The sequence below is a fragment of the Diorhabda carinulata genome, chromosome 7 (genome assembly GCF_026250575.1).
Source record: "Diorhabda carinulata isolate Delta chromosome 7, icDioCari1.1, whole genome shotgun sequence".
Lineage (NCBI taxonomy): Eukaryota > Metazoa > Arthropoda > Insecta > Coleoptera > Chrysomelidae > Diorhabda > Diorhabda carinulata.
Window position 1 is genome coordinate 12,876,540 of NC_079466.1, and position 20,140 is coordinate 12,896,679.

At 30.2% G+C, this 20,140-nt stretch overlaps 2 protein-coding genes across 2 annotated transcripts; both read left to right on the forward strand.

Moving 5' to 3' along the window:
* The first annotated feature begins 53 nt into the window (after nucleotides 1-53).
* Nucleotides 54-834, forward strand: LOC130896259 (mitochondrial cardiolipin hydrolase-like). The gene is made up of 2 exons (XM_057804226.1): nucleotides 54-522; nucleotides 589-834. Exons 1-2 carry the CDS (start codon nucleotides 108-110, stop codon nucleotides 807-809), a joined length of 636 nt encoding a protein of 211 aa, XP_057660209.1. The 5' UTR covers nucleotides 54-107; the 3' UTR covers nucleotides 810-834.
* A 2,773-nt stretch (nucleotides 835-3,607) lies between these two features.
* LOC130896576 (uncharacterized) lies at nucleotides 3,608-19,693 on the forward strand. The gene is made up of 18 exons (XM_057804758.1): nucleotides 3,608-4,051; nucleotides 4,357-4,658; nucleotides 7,764-7,908; nucleotides 7,999-8,136; nucleotides 9,632-9,849; nucleotides 9,904-10,124; nucleotides 10,178-10,416; nucleotides 10,482-10,629; nucleotides 12,660-12,957; nucleotides 14,461-14,709; nucleotides 15,317-15,598; nucleotides 15,660-15,807; nucleotides 16,093-16,230; nucleotides 16,282-16,505; nucleotides 16,900-17,111; nucleotides 17,795-18,036; nucleotides 18,934-19,057; nucleotides 19,264-19,693. Exons 1-18 carry the CDS (start codon nucleotides 3,775-3,777, stop codon nucleotides 19,601-19,603), a joined length of 3,945 nt encoding a protein of 1,314 aa, XP_057660741.1. The 5' UTR covers nucleotides 3,608-3,774; the 3' UTR covers nucleotides 19,604-19,693.
* Nucleotides 19,694-20,140: the final 447 nt, after the last annotated feature.

Sequence of the window (20,140 nt, forward strand, 5' to 3'; positions counted from 1 at the left end):
AATCTGGTAGTTACAAAGTTGATTAAAAACAAATAAGAAGAAATTGGGTTATGTCATAGTAAATATATAAATAAAATTATAAAAAAATATATAGAAATAATGTTAAAATGAATAAATTAATATGTTTCCTGTACATTTCAATCACAACTCTACCAGTAGTTTTAAGTTATTTACTGGATAGGAAATACAGGAGGAAAATAAAGCTTATAACTGAAGACGATAACAAATTTTATAATCAACTTTTATCGGTTACGATGAAAAACTTTAATTGTAAACCTCATGTGATAGAAAAAAACGAATGTAGTGAAAATTGTTCGTTGGCATATCAAAAAATAATACAAGCATTCATTTCTAGTGCTAAATCCAGTATTTGCTTGTGCATCTACATTTTCACGTTAAAAAGTTTAACCTACGAGTTAATTCAAGCACACAAAAGAGGAGTGGACGTTAGAGTTATATCTGATCAAATTATGTTCGAAACTAAGTCGCAACGTGACAATTTTTCAATACTTTCAAAAAACGGTAAGTTATTCTAGGTTATAAGTACTACTTATTAAGTAGATATAAGAAGTCGTGTATTTTTTTTAGAAATTCCTTATAAACTTCATTCCCCAAGATCTATTAAGATGCATCACAAGTTTTGTTTAATAGATAAAGATGATCCGGAGCGTGCTAAAATGTTTTCCGGTAGTCTAAACTTAACTAACCAAGGATTTTGTTATAATTTTGACAATACAGTGCTTACTAATAATATTTACGTTATAAAAAGATTCAGTGATGAATTTGAGAAATTGTGGAACTTATTTTAATAAATAAATCGTTGAATATTATAAAGTTTTTGTTTTTTTTTTATTTTAAAAGTTGAATTTTAATATAAATTTTGTGTTACTATTATTAATATCTGTAATAGAGATTATCACGTAGAAAAAACGTGTTTATCAATCTGTACAGTCGTGATATCAAAAGGTAAGTTCATGTTTTAATAATATTGTTATTTATTCATTAAAATTCAATTCTGTAAATTTTTTCCTATGTGTATCACAAATTCGTGTACACAAACACTTCAAATTTATCATGTTTAAGTAATTTAAAGATTATTTATAGCAATTATTGTAAATAAACACATAAAATGCATTCACATACATCACAAAAGTTTATTGATAAAACTTAACCTCAAACTAACCCCTATACAAATTTATTAATTCATTTTTTTTGTAATACAAGGGTTGCTACTTAAGTATTACTAATATATACAATCCGACATTGACATAATAAAGATTGACATTTTTAATGGTGGAAATTTTGAAAAACATTGAAGCTATGTCCAATTATAAATATTTATTTTTACTTGTATATCTCTCAAAATTTAGGTAGCAACCCTCGTAAATCTTAATATTTATTTTCAGTTGATAAAACGGTTGATTTTGCCTCCCCTTTCAATTTACTTCGTAAAAATAAGGCTTCTAAATCGTTATTTATAATAAATTTTATCTTCATCAAACGCTTTGATGATAAAACTTAGTAGCAACCCTCGTAAGTCCTAATGCTTACTTTCAGTTAATAAAACGGTTAATTTTGCCACCCCTTTCAATTTACTTCGTAAAAATAAGGCTTCTGAATCGTTGTTTATAATAAATTTGATCTTCATCAAACGTTTTGATGATAAAACTTAGGTAGCAACCCTCGCAAGTCCTGATACTTACTTTCAGTTAATAAAACGGTTGATTTTTCCTCCCCTTTCAATTTACTTCGTAAAAATAAGGCTTCTAAATCGTTATCTATAATAAATTTGATCTTTATCAAACGTTTCGATGATAAAACTTAAGTAGCAACCCTCGTAAGTCCTAATAATCAAGTTATTTTGTAAAAATATGGTTTCTTAATCTAATTTATAATAAATTGGATGTTTATTAAACGTTTTTATTATGAAATTAGTTTTTATAACATCATTATCACGAAAAACGTATTATAAATAACTAAAAACTTGTTTCATTCTATAATACGATCAAAATATATGTAACATAACCTCACAATTTCAGTTCGATAAGTGTCTTTGTACTATATAAGTCCTAATAATTATCAAATATCATACACTTTTATAAATAAGAGGACAATGACTCTTTTCTTCATTCAATTATCATTATCAATATTTTGAACTGTTCTTGAATGTGAAAAATATGTTGTAATTCAGAAAAGATTTTCTAACTAGCTTCAATAAATACATTCAGTTTTTATTGATATAGAAACAATTATTATGCAGTAACATATGTCTCAAAATTTATACAGTGTCTGTACGTATTAGAATTCGATTATTATCAAATTTATATCCTTGAATTGAAATAATTATTAATTACAATTTCAATAATTATATATACTGAGTGAACAAATAAAAACGAACGTCAAGATTATCAATATAAATTATAACAAAAGTGGTCACGAGAAACATGTGGAAATTATTTTCAGATTTGTAAGTCCACCACTAGAGGGCGTTATTGAAAATATAAAATTTAAAAAGCAAAATTTTCAAAATTAACCCAATTAAGTGGAATTTTATGTGCGATAATTAAATTTTGCGCATTTTCTTCTACCTTCCACAAGGTTTAGTTTATATCTTCAAATAACAGGTAGGGTAGAGTGGGAACCTTGTTACGTATAAATGCCTGTAAATCCGGTTCTGCTTAACCGATTTTCATAAACTTGATATTATTTGAACTGTTACATGAAAAAAATTCTAATACGACCCCTAGTTTCTGAGTTATAGGCATTTAAAGTTGCGAAATCATAACTTATATTTCCTAAATTGTACATTCGCACATTATGAATTTATAATGGTTGATTACGTAAACTTACAGAGGCGTTTGTCCCATTTAACAATGCTCAGCACGCTTAGGTACTAGAGGGCGCTAGTGTGATGATTGCTACGTGAGCTGGAGACGCCTCTGGTTAAATAAATAAACTTCCACGTCCTATCCACCTATCAAAGTATGTTTGATCTAAAAAATGCCCACCATATCTATTGTAAATACACGTCACTACGAACGGCTAAGGGTATATTTTTGAAAAGAAATCACCATATCTAAAATATATAAAACAACGCTCTGTAGCATTCACGTTAATAATTAAATTGCATGGAATTTATATATTTTGAATTGCTGCACAAAAGCTCTTTCAAATAAAATCAAGTTCATAAAAATCGGTTAAGCAGAACCGGACTTACAGGCATTTTTTCATAACAATTTTCCCACTCCTCCCACCTGTTATACGAAGGGATAAACTAAACTTTGTAGAATGAAAAATACGCAGAATTAGTCGAAGAATTCGATTATCGTATATAAAATGCCACTTAACCTGATAAATTTTAAAAAATTTCACTTTTTAAATTTCATATTTTCGAATACGACCTCTAAATATGTTCACGTGTTTATCGGGACCACTTGTATAATAATTTTTTTGCCTAAAGTAGTAATATAATCCGTCCATTAGACTTTTTCGGTTTTAGTTGCCTACCCGGTATAATTTCATATATTTAACATGAAAATACAAATGTGCTAATCCGATCCTGCGCATAAAAACCGATCTCGTGGCGGGAGAGTACAGTAAGCAACAGATTGCGATAAACAGATGAGAAGTTTGTCTGGCGCGTTTGTAGTTATAATCAACTTAACAAAACGTGAAGCAATAATGATATAATTAATCATTTTTGCGGAAAAAATGTATTAATACGAAATTTGTTAACATATTTCAACGCCATTTTATCTCACGGATATAAATAAAATGTCCGGAAATCGTTTTTGTTTAATATTCATAGTATTATGTTCTTTTGGGTCATATAGTGAAGGTGTAGATGCTTCCTTAGGTGTGTTAGACATTGTAAAAATTGCTAAAATAGTCGCGGAAGGTATAGCAAAAGCTTGGAACATCGTTGATCAACGCGTTGATTTTCCGGAGTTGCCTATACCGATTTTAGATCGAACCGAAGCGAAATTATTTGGAAAAATTAACGTTTTATCGAGAAAATTGGATGAATTAGCTGTGAAAGTAGACGGAGTTGGTAAGTTTCTTAAAATATTCAACATATTTTCTGGGAATCACACACTGAAAAATAATCACGTCATCATTTCCAATCAAATTTGTATTTTGGTCATCCATCTTGATTATAAATCTATAGACATTCATATTCCATGGGAAATTGCATCAGTTATACCCACAATTCAATGATAATATGTCTAAATAAAACTATGACCTTGAACCCTTTCAATCAGATTAATAGTATTTCATATTTGTCATTTTCCAAAATATAATCCCTTTATCTAGCCCTAAAAGCTCTAACTGTAGCCGCAATTAATCATATTACAGGTACAGATACCATTTCCACGATTCTTCGCAATTTACCCGATAGAGTGCGCTTGGAGCTTCGTCTAAACGATCTGTCAAATTATATGACGCGGGCCGATGTTAATTTTAGGAATTTTTTAAAATACGCCGATCGCAAAAATGATTTCGAACGATTAACATTGGAAGATTTCGCCAGAACGGCCGTTTCCCACGATAGTAATTCCATTATAAGTTTAATGGAGAGGATAGACGTGTTTATATCACCGCCAAGTAGAGGATTGGCAGAAACTGGTATTTTGGAACTGTTACTTAAAGATTTAGGGGTAAGTATATATTTGCGTTTAAATGAATGTTTTTAAATATTTTCTCGAATATTTTGATTTTATTTTTGTTTATATAGTTTTTGTTTGAGTTCAACTTATTATCGTATTTATTTCAAGTGATTGATTCACTGTGATTCAAGTATTGCAACATCACCAGTTTGTCTTTATCATCAAAACGTTCTTAAATTAAAAAAAAATAGCAACTGCGTAGTTATCGACATTCAATATTACAGTTATTTAGTTGTATTAATATAATTGATAACTGTTTTTTTTTGTTAGCGCTTTTTTTATCATAACATCACGTTCTACTTTTTACAATTATGAGTCATAACATAGAAATCTAGGCGAGGCACTAATACGTTTATCTATTGAAAATGATTCATAAAACTTATGCTAAAATAAAATTATGACAATATACTTCTAATTTATGTATTATAGAAAGTTTTAAAACTATTTGAAACCGGTTCGGTTCTGTTTGTTAATATCGAAGTTATACCTTCGTGTAACAGATGGCGTCACCAAGTCTATCGTTCACTATTTAATTGTTCCACAAGGTTATGGAATTTCTCCTTCCACCTTTTATAATGGAATTTCCTCTCTTATTTTGACCCTAACGACGACAATACCATAAAGATAGTCACTAGCTTAATGTTTTATTGTGACTGCAGATAGTTTGTTTTGTTTTTGTTTCGAGAGTGATCTAGTGCAGTGTTAAGGTTCTTTATATTTACAACACGATTCATAACAATTCTGAATACATGGTAATTATTTCATTTATAATATATAATATAAATAATTACGTGAATTTGATTGTATAATTGCATAAATATCAGTTGATCACAAAAGCAAATGCTAACGTCAAATAATCCGCATCCATTTTACTCTGCAAATTTTGAAGCTCGCCAGGGGCGTACTTAACTCTAATTATAACGATTTATAAAAAAAATTTGTAATAATTTTATAGCCAATATTTTACGGGGTTTTTCGTTAGTTATATTCTATAAATTATCGTTTAAGTAAAACTATATTTTGTTTAACATATTAATTTTCATTATTTTCAGTATTATCACAATTTAAAAACTTGAGTCACTTATTAAAACTTTGTTTTTTGGTCAATTAACATCTAAAATGAACAATTACGTATATGTATGATTTTAATTAGTCTGAAACGTTCTTTATTAACATTAATTGATCTTTTTATTTTTAAAATTGAACATTTTAGAAGATTTTACGGTTTTGAGATTATCGTGACTCTTCAGCACAAGATATTAAACGAAATATAATCGGAAGTTGTAAGAAAAATATTTCAAAATATATTTTACGTAATACACGTATGTCTATATACTTCCGGAAATAGTTTAGTACTATTTTTATTTATGCGGGTGTTATCGAAGTGTTTTTCTATTGAATCACTTTTTCTTTTCGTAGTACACATTAAATCGAATGCGTTTGGAAATATTTCGGTTTTGAAAAATTTTATTTACGAAAAAAATGTACGTGAAAGTGTATTTGATATGTGCGGTAGTGTTCGCTACGAGCGTTTTATCTAACAAAACGAACACAATTATCTCCGTCGATAATTTTCGATATGAATTTGTAAAATTGAACGATATATGGTGGGACGATATTTTGGAATATCTCGACGACCAAATACAAGATTCGGAAGTCACTCAACACGGACCGGAAGTAACTCTAATTAGAAAATACGAAAAATTCGGAAACGCTTTGGAACAGGTATGTTTATAACAATGAGAGAGACAGGGGATGCGATAGAGAAATAAAGAAAGAGACGGAATGGTAAGGAAGTAAGGAGAGACTGAATTGAAAGAGGGCGGAGCTAGAAAGTGGGCGAAGTTAGAAAGAGGGGAGTGATTAAATTAAAATTGGGAGGAGTTAGAAAGACGAACAATATAAAGAGAGACAGAGAGAGAGAGAATGTGATAGAAGGTGGAGTTTAAAAGAAAGATGAAGAGGGACAACGTAAAGAGGATGCAGAAAAGTGGGAAAGAGATTAAATGAGAGAGATGTAGGGATAGACAGGAATAAAATAAGGCGAATTTAGGAAAAGAAAGTGACCGAAATAAAAGAGGATAGAGCTAGTAAAAAATGCGGCAGAAAGGGAAAGGGACAGAATAAGAGATGAATAGAGCGACTTAAGTAAAAGAGGGTGGAGTTAGGAAGAGGGGAGTGATTAAATTAAAATTGGGACGAGTTAGAAAGACGAAAAATGTAAAGAGAGACAGAGTGGGAGAATGTTATAGAAGATGGAGTTTAAAAGAAAGATAAAGAGGGGCAGAGTGAAAAAATGCGGTAGAGCGACTTAAGTAAAAGAGGGCGGAGTTAGGAAGAGGGTAGTGATTTAACTAAAAGTGGGAGTGGAATTAGGAAAGGGGCGTCATGAAGAGAGACAAAGTGAGAGGATGCGGGGATTGACTGAAATAAAAAGGGTGGAGTTAGAAAGGGGAGAAAGATAAAGAGAGACAGAGTGGGAGGGAAAGGGATGGAATGAGAGAAAAGTAGGCACTGAAATGAAAGAGGAGTTAAGAAGAGAGACAGAATGGGAAGGATGTAGTAGGGGAAGCAAGTAGATCGAATATAAGAAAGTTTCTCTTATTATTGATTTTATATATTGGAAAAAGGCATTTCCGCAAACGATGACGTTTGGTTTGGATACAATCAACGACGTATGGGCGTTCCAATTGGTCCTTAGTGATATGCGATCAATCGACGGACTTTATGGCACATTTAGAAGATTCCAGAAACAACAGACGTCTCCCGGTAGGATACCGTCGCCTAAACAAGCGTGGTTGGATCTAGCTAACGCCGTTTTAGATGATAAAAACAACATGGAGACTTCTTTGATCAAGATACACGAAACTAGAGCTAAATTGTTCGAAGGAATCAAGGTATATGCCCTTTAAAACATTTTTTTCTCTTTTATTTCGATTTCTAACCTAGACATTGAAAAAATGCGAGTCCGTTCCTGACTTCAGTAATCGTTTGGGCTCGATATGAACCTGACCAAATGAACTCAGCGAAAACTATATAAACAAAAGTTGTTTTGGTGATGAAATTTGGCGGATTTTGATGGTTTTTACTTTGTAGGAAATAGAAGGGGATACGATTTGTAATTCCAAACAATCCCCCCAACAAGTAATCTTCAATTTATACAATTCAATAGCCATTACCGAATTAAAGGGCTATTCTATGATTCAGTTCTCTTACATGCTCCTGAGGTTATATAATAAAGGTGAGTGTAGTGCCCTTCTCGTTACTGATTCATAATCTCGTTCGAAATCAATAAACTGCTCGGTTTCTTCGTATGTTTGTTTGTTTTCAGGTAATTTTACGACGGAATCTCAAATTTTACGCGAGAGATTCGAAGAAAGAACCAACAGTGCGATAAATGTAGTGAAAAAAGTCATGGGGGAAGCGTCTAGAGAATATTGGAAATGCGATCCCAAAAAATACGTCAAAGGTAAGTGCAGCATAAATACAATCGGTATTCAATAAAATTGTTTAATTTATTTTATTAAAATTACGAATTCAATTTCATTTTTTTTATTTTACGTCCAATAACGTAGCTACAAGTTCTCAAAATTTATTTTTTACCAGTATTTTTGACTTATATGTAATTTTCGATATCACCCTGTAACTTAAACGTTCAATTTTCACAAGTATTCCTGACTTATAAGTATTTTTCGATATCACCCTGTAACTTGAACAAACAATTTGCACCAAGATTTCGATTTATAATTACTTTTCGACACCACCCCGTAACTCAAACATCCAATTAGCACCAATATTTCAACTTATAATTACTTTTCGACACCACCCTGTAACTTGAACTTTCAATTTGCACCAGTATTTCTGATTTATAACTACTTTGCGATATTACTCTGTAACTTTAACATCAAATTGCACCAATATTTCGATTTATAGTTACTTTTCGACACCACACTGTAACTTAAACGTTCAGTTTGCACCAGTATTTCTGACGTAAAACTACTTTGCGATATCACCCTGTAACTTGAACAAATAATTTGCATCAATATTTAGATTTTTAATTATGTTTCGACACCACCCTGTAACTTAAAGGTTCAATTTCTAATATATCATTATTGTTATAATACTTTTGATAATACCCTGTAATATAAACTTTTAATACTTTAACGACATAGCAGTGGAAATTCCTTGAAATTTTGCTGATATTCTAACACATTCTATATACATACTAGCAAGAATTTCATAATTACTTATCGGAATCGCCCTGTATTAGTATTATGATCACTTTCTCGAGAAACGTTTGAAAATCGATAGTTACGTCCTTCTTTAATGAATAAAAAGACAGTTATAAAGTTTCATTTAACAAAATAAACAACACAATAAATAGTATAATATATAAAAAAAGATGAGATTGCAATTATACACGTGTTCGTTTTGGATTGCAGACATAACTCATATCTCTAATATTGTAATTTTGCACGTGTGCTTCTCGAATATTATTGCAGACACATCTCCTATTTCTGTTTCTCTCTCAAATAAAAACTTTCTCAATCACGTGTTTATATACATAATCAATTTCGTTTGTAATGACAATTTATGTCATAAAAATAAAAGTTTTCATTGCATTGAAATTGTGATACATTTTCAAAAAAATAATATCAAAAGAAAATTGTCTAAAATGGTTTAATTGTTGTAGATATGAATCAGTTCACATCGATTCTATTAGTCCAATTTTTAAGACTCGATTGGTTTATAAATAACAACAAAAATGTTTTGGAGTATTTTTTTCCACATTTTTATTGATTTAAAATATAAAACATAAAAAAAATATTTAATAGTAGTAAATAATCATATAAAATCGATAGATGAACTGAATCGATTCGAACGTATACATAGAAATAACATTATTAGTTCTATGATACTATACGAATCGATTGTACATCGTGACCGGCTAATATTTTATTTAGGTGAAACGTACGAAGAAATAACACAATTATTACAAGGTTATGTACAAAATGAAGTAGATTTAAATCCAGACGGCACCTGTAGGGAAAACTGTGCCGAATACACGTACACGAAAAGTCACGGTTGTTTCCAGAATTTGTATTGCCGTCAACAGAGACGTTGTAACGGAAAAATAATTGACTGTAGATATTATGATTCGGACATGTGGATATGTCCAGCGGTAAATTACGAGGGATAAACGATAATTAGTTTATAAAAAAAAACGATGTTTCAGGATCCTTTAAGCGGTAGAAGATACGAGTACATCGAATATGAAAACGGTAGAATTTTAGGTAGGAAACAGGAATGTACGAGGGGTACTACTAAAGTAGACAGTTGGTGGAGGTGGTTATTTTGGCATTGTTCTTATTGTTTCTGTCTCTGCGACGAACAGGGCAGTAATTCTGATAGATACGTCAACATGAGACCTGTCATTTCGAATATTTCTAACAATATGTAAGTCTAAATGTTTCTAATACAATTTTTTATGGATTTATTTGTATTTACAGGGTGGTAGTGGGTTTGAGGTTCGTTAAAAAAAATCGTATAATTCACGTTCAGATCCAGGAAGGTAAATTACTTCCTAGGGGAAATATAGATCAAAGCAGTGTACGATGGGTGCCGGTGGAGGATTACAGAATAACGGACAGGAAAATTTATAGTGGACAAGATTATCACACTTTTAGTTGGGAAAAAAGGGCAATTGATTTGGATGATTTGGAAGCTGACGAAGGATACGTTGTCACAGGTACAAAATGGCGTCCAATAACTTGATACATAGTAATTAATTAAATTTTTTTTATTTATTTACAGGTATCAGGTTCAAAGAGATCGGGTCTCATTTGAATTTCGAAATATATACGAGTAAGTTTGATTTTGTTACTGGAACTTTGATAAATCCTACGAGTACGAGTATTTGGAAGGACAACGCCAACACGGACTCCTCGACGAAAAATCCAAGGTAGGATTAATCATTTTTAAGGATAACAAAATTTATTATTGAATTTTTATTAATTCGTGCGTCAGGATACGTGGATATTTGAATCGGAAGTGAGTAATTTTTATACGATTTAAATCGATAATGTACAGGGTGGGCAAATAAAAAAATTCGGTTATTGTTTTTTATTTAAAAAAAATTTGGCGGTTAAAATGACATTTACGCGTCTTTTCTACTTTTTATTGGGGAAATTTGGTTTTAGGTTGTTGGTACAACTGTCATTTGTCAAAATTCTTATGCAATTTCCTCTGTTGAGTGTAAAATCGTCATCGAAATGATTTTATGTCAAAATTTCTAGTTTTCAATTTCACTTTTTTCGAAAAAATGTTATTTATGACAGTTTGTATAACTATCATTCGTCACATTGTCACAAAAATGATTTGCTGTCAAGATAAAATGAATGTCATTTTTTGTTTGAACATCTACCTTTTTGGTAAATTCCATTGCTCGAAGTTGGTACAACTGCCAATTGTTAAAATATTGACATAATTGAACCTATTTAGTGAAAAAATGTCATAAAAATAACTTTTACTGTTGAGATAAAGTGAAATGTCATTTTTTATGGTTTGAACATCTACTTTTGTGGAAAATTTTATTGCTAAAAGTTGGTTTAACTGTCAAATGTCAACATATTGACATAATTTAACCTATTTTGTGAAAAAAATGTCACAAAACAACTGTTGATGTTGAGATAAAGTAAGATGTCACAATTTTATTGCTGGAAGTTGGTTTAACTGTCAATTGTAAAAATTTTCACGAAATTTTATTTGATGAGTGAAAAATCTACGCTTGTTGTTAAAATAGTGCGAAACGTAATTTTTTATTGTTTGAATTTGAACTTTTTTCGGAAATTTTATTTTTGGTTGTTGGCATAACTGTCCATTATTAAAAATCTCACGTATTTCACTTGTTGATTGGAAAAATGTCACAAAATGCCTTTTTACTTTTGTGAATTTTTTTTTTCTATGAGTTGGTTCAAAACTTGCCCCAACTGTCAATTGTCAAATCGAAAAGCTCAACATTTATTTGTAGGTTAGATATTTAATACTGCTGCTTTTACTGTGTTAATGTGATCGTTTTCACAAATTCGGGTTATTGTAAGCTGCCATACCTGTCAACTGTCAAATCAAAAATCTCTATATTCATTTGGAGGTTAGAAATCTAATTCTATGGCTTTTACTTTATTATACATAGTTGTTTTCACATTAATGACAGTTTCAAGATAAAAATTAATGAATTCTTACGTATTTTTGTCTAATGCCGCCTATTTTACCATACAAATGACTCCTGCTTATGAAACAAAGTGAAACGTCATATTTTTATTTATCTCGTAATTGTTCTGGAAAATTTAGGTACTGAGAGTTGTCGCACCTGTCAATTGTCAAATCAAAAAGTTCCTAATTCGTTGTGACAACTGTAAATACTTATTTGGAGGTTATTCGCAGTTATGTTAATTTTTTTTTATTAAAAACGCAATAATAACACTTGACACTTTTTCAAACGTCTTTTTAAATATTTATTCCATGGGAAATTTATTCCCTGGAAATTGAAACTTCTGTCAGTTGTCAAATAACTTTGGAGGTTATAATTTGTTATACTCTTATTTTCTTTTGCCTTGTGCATGATTTTGAAATGTAAAATTCATTAAATCGAAATTCTACGAGATTTTGTCGAGTTGGGAATAATTTTTGTTACGTTTATGGTGAATTCTATCATAAAAATTATCTATCAGCATTGTTTTCGTATGAAAATTAGTGAATAATCTTAAATAATAAACCTTTTAAAAAATATTCAATCCCTACAGCGTTGCCACGTGTTTTAATAACGAATAATTGAAAACATACGTAAATTTAGATGTGGCAACGCTGTTATAACTGGCGGAAATTATTTGTCGATTGCATCGACACGTGGTGAAATAAATTTATCAACAAAAAAAGGTTAAATGTCAATGTTATTATTATACCATGACTAATTTTCGATAAAAAAAATTACAGAAGGAAAATCTGGTTGGTTTCTCCCGATATACCGACCAGAACGACGTCGCCTTCTATCCCTACATCAACGCCTGACAGTTACATCGAATTAACCCACACAGACATCGACAGAGACGTCGCTCAAACCACCGTACCGTTCTGGGATTCCCAGAAAGTGGAATCCCTGCAGGCGGTGCCGCTCAGCGGCGCGGGCATTTTCCACAAAGGGCGGAAATTTTTCGGCGGGTTCATCGCGCTTAAAATGTTCACTTACGATTTTAGTAAACATCTAGAAGCCGCTTTTCCCGAAGAGGAAATTGTCAATTAGATTTTTAAGGTTTTCATTTTTCGGAAAAGCGATTATTATTCGGCATTGTTTTACTGTGATTTTTCAACAAGTCAAGAAGCCATTTTACCATTTGTTTAATGTATTTTCAACTATGTTTAATAAATAGATTTTAAATATTATCAAGTTTTTTATTTATCTCACTTTTTTTGAAAAAAAAAATGTTATAATATTAATTTCTGGGAAAAAACAACCTGAGACCAACCCTGTACGTTCTGACTTAAAGGTAAGGATCAGTTAGGATCTGAATTATTTGACAAAATTGAAGCTTGAAATTCTGATGTTAAATTCATTGTTCGAGAGACGTAACCTCTCAAAATGTTCGTTTTCTTATTTAAATATCAATTACTTGAAAAAAAAAACCTGAGACCAACCTTGTACGTACCGACAGAAAGCTAAGGATCAATTGGGATTTGAATTATTTGACAAAATCAAAAAAATATTACGAAAATTATATTTTCCACGATTTTTTATGTCGTTTAGTGGTTAAAAACATTAATTTTTTTTCTGAAACTTGAAATTCTCATGTTAAGTTCATTATTCAAGAGACATAACCTCACAAAATGTTTGTTTTTCTTATTTAAATATCAATTTCTTTAACAAAAAAACCTGAGACCAACCCTGTACGTACTGACAGAAAGATAATGATCAGTTGGAATTTGAATTATTAGACAAAATTATAAAAATATAATGAAAAACACGATTTTTTATGTCAATTAGTGGTTAAAAAAATCAATATTATCTTTAAAACCCAAAATTATGACATAAAAAATAAAATTCTGAACTTAAATTTATATTTCGTATGACAAAACCTCACAAATGGTTCATTTCCCAAACGTTGAAGCAATTTTGGAATCAATGACAGTTTTGGGGAGAAAATTCTAAATATTAATATATTTTGTGGAAATGAAACACAATCATTCGAAAATTATTTTTAATAATTACTTTTATTATTAAAAAAAAACTATAAAAATGTGTATATTTTAAGAATAAATCCATTGTTAGTATGACTGAGTAAAAAAAAGTGACAAAGACAAATAAGATGATAAAAAAAGAAACTAAAGGTCATTAAATGAGTCCTGATAAGATTTAATTGCGTATAGCACTATTTATAGCGGTCAAAAAGTTGATTAGCAAATACTATAGTAAATTTCAAAGATATGTTTCTAATTTACTCTTTTGCCCTTATAGAAGCCGTTCCTGTATTTATTTTTACCCCATTTTTAAATTTTGCCATAAATCATAAACTATTTATCAAAATATATAAAAAATATTTACGAATTTTATGCAGAATTATTAAATATATTTTCAACGACCTCCATCTTATATGAATTTAGATCATACGCAAAAGTTTAAACACATTGATCATGTTGAAGGTTATCAAGAAAGGAAAACACAAAGAGATACTCTCTTATCTTTTTTAAAAAATATATTTGATATAAACAATAAGCGGAGGGAGTACGATTTTAAATCAACAGTTGCATTTGTGATACAACTGAAAAAGCAATGACGATATTCCTAGGAATAACAATAATTTTAACTTTAGTGAAATATTCGGTGAATCTTGACACTGGAACACTTCTAGTCGATAGTCTTCGAAAAGATTTCTTCGTTTTAGAAGATCAACTTTGGCAATACATTTTCAAAGAAAGAAAAGATGATTTCGTGGACCCCGGAATCGAAATTCTCAAGAAATTTAACGAATTTGACGTGAAAATAAGAGAAGTAAGTTAACAAAATCAATACAAGAAAAATAATTTGTATAGATACCTAATTTATTTCTTAACTTCATCATATAAATAAAGTTCACAAAATTTCACTTTTCAACACGTTAGATAAAAATAAATCACTTCACATCTATTTCACACATAAATTACAAGTTTCTTTAGCAGATATTATGACAGATGTTTTACAGCGTTGTCACGTTAAATATTTTTCCGGTTACCAGTATATAATTATATTGTAAATACTATAGTAAATGACAGAAAACAAATTTCGAGGATTATATTTATTTTACGTTGCTCAATTTTTAACATTATGACTGTGTTTGATACTTCATTTTCAATGAAAAAATTAAATAGATACGAAAATAAGTCATTCTAACACTATTACACGATTTTTACAATAACAAATCTTACAACACTATAAATTGTAACCACAACTACCAACATTTGAATGTAGTTTCTCGTAATACATAAGTTATCATTTCTCATACACTTTAGTATTTAGATTTAGTTCAGTGACTGCAATCGTAAAGTATGAGAGAGGATAATGACAACTAAAAAAATCTTCTTTTTTACGCACTTATTAACTACGTATATATTTGTTTTAGTTACCTCAAGATATACTTTATGGTATGACTGTACAAAAAAAATCCGAGTTGTTTCTCCTATTCTTTTCGGACGTAAGAGTTATACAGGATTTATACGAAAAGTTCCACCGATATCAAATTCATTTATTATCACCAACAAAAAAAGATTACTCTGATTATGGTAAAGACATAAGTATATCCAGTCTTGTTAACGATATTCTACACGATCCGAAAAATAACGTGAATCAAATTTCGCTACAAATAAATAACCAAAGTCTCAACTTGATAGGAAAAATGATATACGTAATTATAAAGTGAATAATTGTGAAATAATATTTTTATTATGACGATTTCCGTGTTTCAGGAAATGGTTGATAATTTTAATTGCGAATATCCAACTCAATCTAGACAACAAGTTATCTATAACCTTTATAATTTGATAGCTTCCACGGAACTTAAGGGATACGTCATGACACAATTTGCGTTAATGGCGTCTCGACTACAAGAAAAAGGTGAATTTAATTTAGTAGCTAATTCGCAAAGGGTAGATGCGATCCTGTATTATCAGTTGACAGATCGAAAATGTTACCGCGCTTTTAACCCCAAATAAATAAATGACGTATATTCATAGAGCTAATATTAAAGATAGACAGTTAATAATATAACAGATCCAATCAGAATGATATAGAGACTAGTATTCAGATGTTCTTTCTCTTTCTATCAGCAGTAAACAAGTTACCTCTTTCTCTACATGTAATATTAACTCTTCTCGTATATTTAAACCAAATTTTTATTAGGTAATTATTCAAAAATATCAATAGAAGTTCGAAAGGAGTTTAATAATAGGATGAAAGAAGTTTATCGTCTAACAAAAATCCTCATGACTTCGTTATCAACGACTATATATAGGTGTGACCCGAAATATCATTCCGAAGGTAATTGGTTCGATGAGTGTTGCCAGTTTTACGTAATAAATGATATTTTAGGGAAAACTTATGATCAACTGACTCGACTCGTACAGGCCCATATTCAAAACGAAGTTGATTTGAATCCGACTCGTACTTGTAAGGAAACTTGCGGTGAATATTCTTCCACTACTAGTCAAGGATGTTACGACAGTGGCAGCGATTATTGTAAATACAGTAAACCGTGCAAAGGGAATATTTATAACTGTGAATTTATAGAGTCCCATATGACAACATGTATTTCTGTGAGTATGATTAGCTTTTGATTTGCAGTGTTGTCACGTTTTTACAAACCAACCACCGATTAAGAATTCAGGAAAATATTCATCGACATACGAATATCAAGATATATTGAAATCGATGTTGCCAAATGTATTCTAAAAATCCGGTAAATTACGCGGTCCAATCGTGTGAAATATTAAAATCGATGTTGCCAGATGTGTACGATGTAATACGATTCTAACGAGCAATATATTGAAATCGTTGTTGTCAAATATATCACAAAAACCATTAAAAAATATGATTTCGTGGAAACATTTTCACCTACGTTTTTGTTCGAATTTTTTCACCTGAAGAAAATAGTAGATTCTAGAACAAAAATTAACTAAAAATTGTACACTCTGTATATATTTATTTTAGTCCAATTTGAGCCCTAGAAGATATGAATACATAAAACTACACAGCGGTACAGTTCTCGGCCATGAAAACAGATGTTCGGCAAAAGATGTATACAGCTGGACAAGATGGTTCGTCCATTGTTCAACTTGTTTATGTTATTGTGACGAACAAGGAGCTTTATCCGATAGATATTTTAATTTACGACCCGCAACGGCAGACGTCCAGAAAAACAGGTATTATATCATTCACAAGTCCTTCCCTGATATATTTTAAACAATTCCCTGTATAGGGATAACGTAAACAACGTGGCAGCATTGTAAATGTGATTTTCAAATCACGACTATATAGATGTCAGTTAAACTTAAATGTGAGGTTATGAGAGAGCATATTTAACGCATACCTGAGTTTTTTTCTATTTAATTAAATGATTCAAATTACGAACCTTGTACAAATATTTCTAAAACTAACATTTTTCACCACTACACACACTTTTACCACCATAGTTTTGGCACAAAGACACAATAATCGTCACAACACAAATACAGACACTACCTACTTCCGACTTCCCAGACAAATATGACAGTTGTTTTACATCGTTGTCACGTTGTAATTTTTCTTGGTTAACGTCATCCACGGTTTTGCAACTAATTTAATATTTTTTGGAATTCTGAAGATCGTATATATCTTATAAAATTTCATTTTGAACCGTAATAAACGACAAATAAAATAATCTTTATCAGTTACTCAATTTTGACAACAATAAATCTTACAACACCGTAGACCAATATCAACGATTGCCAACGTTTATAATTTATTTTCTCCTGATACATGAGGAATGATTTTATTTGAGGATTGGACGTTGCCAGATGTATCATATTTGAAATTGTTTAATTCTAATTTTTTTTAATGATTCCAGAGTTGTAACAGGTTTGAGATTAATAAAATTAGATCGTATTTTCCACGTACAAATACAAGAAGGTAGACTTCTACCTCACGGTTATATAGATCAAACTACCGTGAAATGGGTACCCGTAAAAAGATATAGGATATTTGATATGGGAGTAAAGAATGGGGTAGATTATCACACAATGGACTACGGACACAGAAGAGTATATTTAAATACCCTAATCGATGAAAAATCAAATTATATTGTTACAGGTAAAAAATAATATTTTTCTTTTCATATAAATCGATATTATGAAAGTTTAGATGTACTTCAAAATCTCCCTGTATACGAAGATTCATTAGAAACACTTCCTGTATGTAGATCGATTATTTAAATTATGATTGTGATAAGTTTATAGGAAATATTAGTTGACGTACTTATACTCAATGTGGCAACGACGTAAATATTTAGAAAGATGTCTGAGTTTATATCAACAGTGACAAGGTCAACTGTATGCCTGTGTTATATACGAAAATGTATAGGTGTGGAATTAGAAGGAATTTTTTAATTTATTCGAAAAATTATAAAAATCGTGTCTTCAGTAAATTTCGAATGTTAATTACAATGACTGTATTATATATGAGATTTTGAAGAATGAGTGGTTATTTATTTTGTTTTGTGCATTGAAAAAAATATTTCACTACCATTTCGATTTTTATGTGTAGTTATGTTAATAAATGATTAATTTAAATACGAAACATCGTTAATTTTATTTTTATTTTTGTTAATTACTTACAAGAATCCTACTAAGTTCTAGAGCAATGTAAAAAGATATTAGAAATTATTATTCAAAAAATGTTTTTAGTTATAAGTCGTCTTGAATTAGGTCTCTTGATATAAATTTCAAAAACCAGCTCAAAAGATCTCAGAAGTAAAAAGAAAAAGAAGGAATTAAAAAAAATCTTTTTGTTTTATTTCATAATAATCTCATTACTATTAATGAAAATTGATTGATTAAAGTTTTAATTATTTCTTAACCTCACATTTTCAATGTTGCCACGTTGTGATCATTGTCCTTGAAACGAAAGCAATAAATAATAGGTTTGGAGATTGCTAAATAGTTCGATAGAGAAAAAGACAATCTTAGTAACTTTGGATACAACTTTTAGGTGCTAGATTTGCTCTCAACAATGGAAATTTACAATTTCAAATAACGGTTACTCGTTTTGACTTCAACACTGGTAAACTTTACGCTAATGAGTCATACGAGGCCGATAGAAAAGAATTTATAAGGTAATAATATATTTGAATCCCTTATTTTTAATATAATTTCGATTTTCTTATATATTTACAATCCTTTGGGCATAATAACAAATAAAAGTAAGTAGAGAAATATAAATAATTCATTTATTTTGATTGAACTGTACTTACCTGTCAGTTCCGTTATACATATGTCTAGCATTCCAATAACCGTGAACGTAACGTACTTTATTTTCCAGTATGGAACGTATAAATATAGATCAACCGGATATACCGACAAATTCCCCCCCGTCGGAGCCTGTTATTGGTTGGAATCAATTTTTAGATTTCACTGCAACAGATTTGATTAAAGATGCCGCCCAAACGACGATTCCCTTCGTAGATATCCAACCCGTTTCGGCGGAACCCGCGGTTCCGCTCAAATCCGCCGGATTGTATTACAAAGGGCACGTGGGTTATGGCGGATTTATTGGAATCGTGGCGGATACTTACGATTATTCCAAACATTTGAAATTCGAATTTCCTTTAGCTCGAAATAGGGAAGAATCCGAAGAAAATTACGAAGTGATGCCGAATTGAGAGAAGAAATTAATAAAATATATATAGATATGTTTATTATGTATAATATTTAGTGTTAAATTATGTTTATGAATATATATTTACTATAAATTAAGTTGTTTTCTTCGGCTCCTTTTTGAAACCAATTGTCAAAATGAATATCTTTATCTTGAAGACGTTATTATATTTTATCTATGGTTTAGAATCAATGAGAATCAAATTAGTGCCTGAAACTGATTTTATTTTCTACTTTCTTAAATCAGTATCCAATAATTGTATTTTCTTCTTTTTTACGCCAATCTAGACCATATAAATGAAGTTGTAACACTTTGTCTATGGTTTAGAGCAAATGAGAATAAAATTTGTAGATGAAACTGATACCCAGTCTAGTGTTATTATGTCTTTGGAATCAACTTAGCTTTATTTTCTTCTTTTTTAAATAACACGTGTCAATATTAAATCATAGATCAATTGCATTATTACGGTATATCTATAAATCTTATAAAAACTGATAAATAATTATTTTTCGTCATGAAAATGTAACGAAGACTTGATTTA

What these genes read in the sequence shown, in the direction of transcription:
- LOC130896259 (XM_057804226.1), top strand. Translation starts at nt 108, where the DNA reads ATGAATAAATTAATATGTTTCCTGTACATTTCAATCACAACTCTACCA. An exon ending in TTCAATACTTTCAAAAAACG is followed by an intron (nt 523 to 588) that starts GTAAGTTATTCT and finishes TATTTTTTTTAG; the next exon opens with AAATTCCTTATAAACTTCAT.
- LOC130896576 (XM_057804758.1), top strand. Translation starts at nt 3,775, where the DNA reads ATGTCCGGAAATCGTTTTTGTTTAATATTCATAGTATTATGTTCTTTT. An exon ending in TGTGAAAGTAGACGGAGTTG is followed by an intron (nt 4,052 to 4,356) that starts GTAAGTTTCTTA and finishes ATCATATTACAG; the next exon opens with GTACAGATACCATTTCCACG. An exon ending in TTGACGTGAAAATAAGAGAA is followed by an intron (nt 14,710 to 15,316) that starts GTAAGTTAACAA and finishes TATTTGTTTTAG; the next exon opens with TTACCTCAAGATATACTTTA.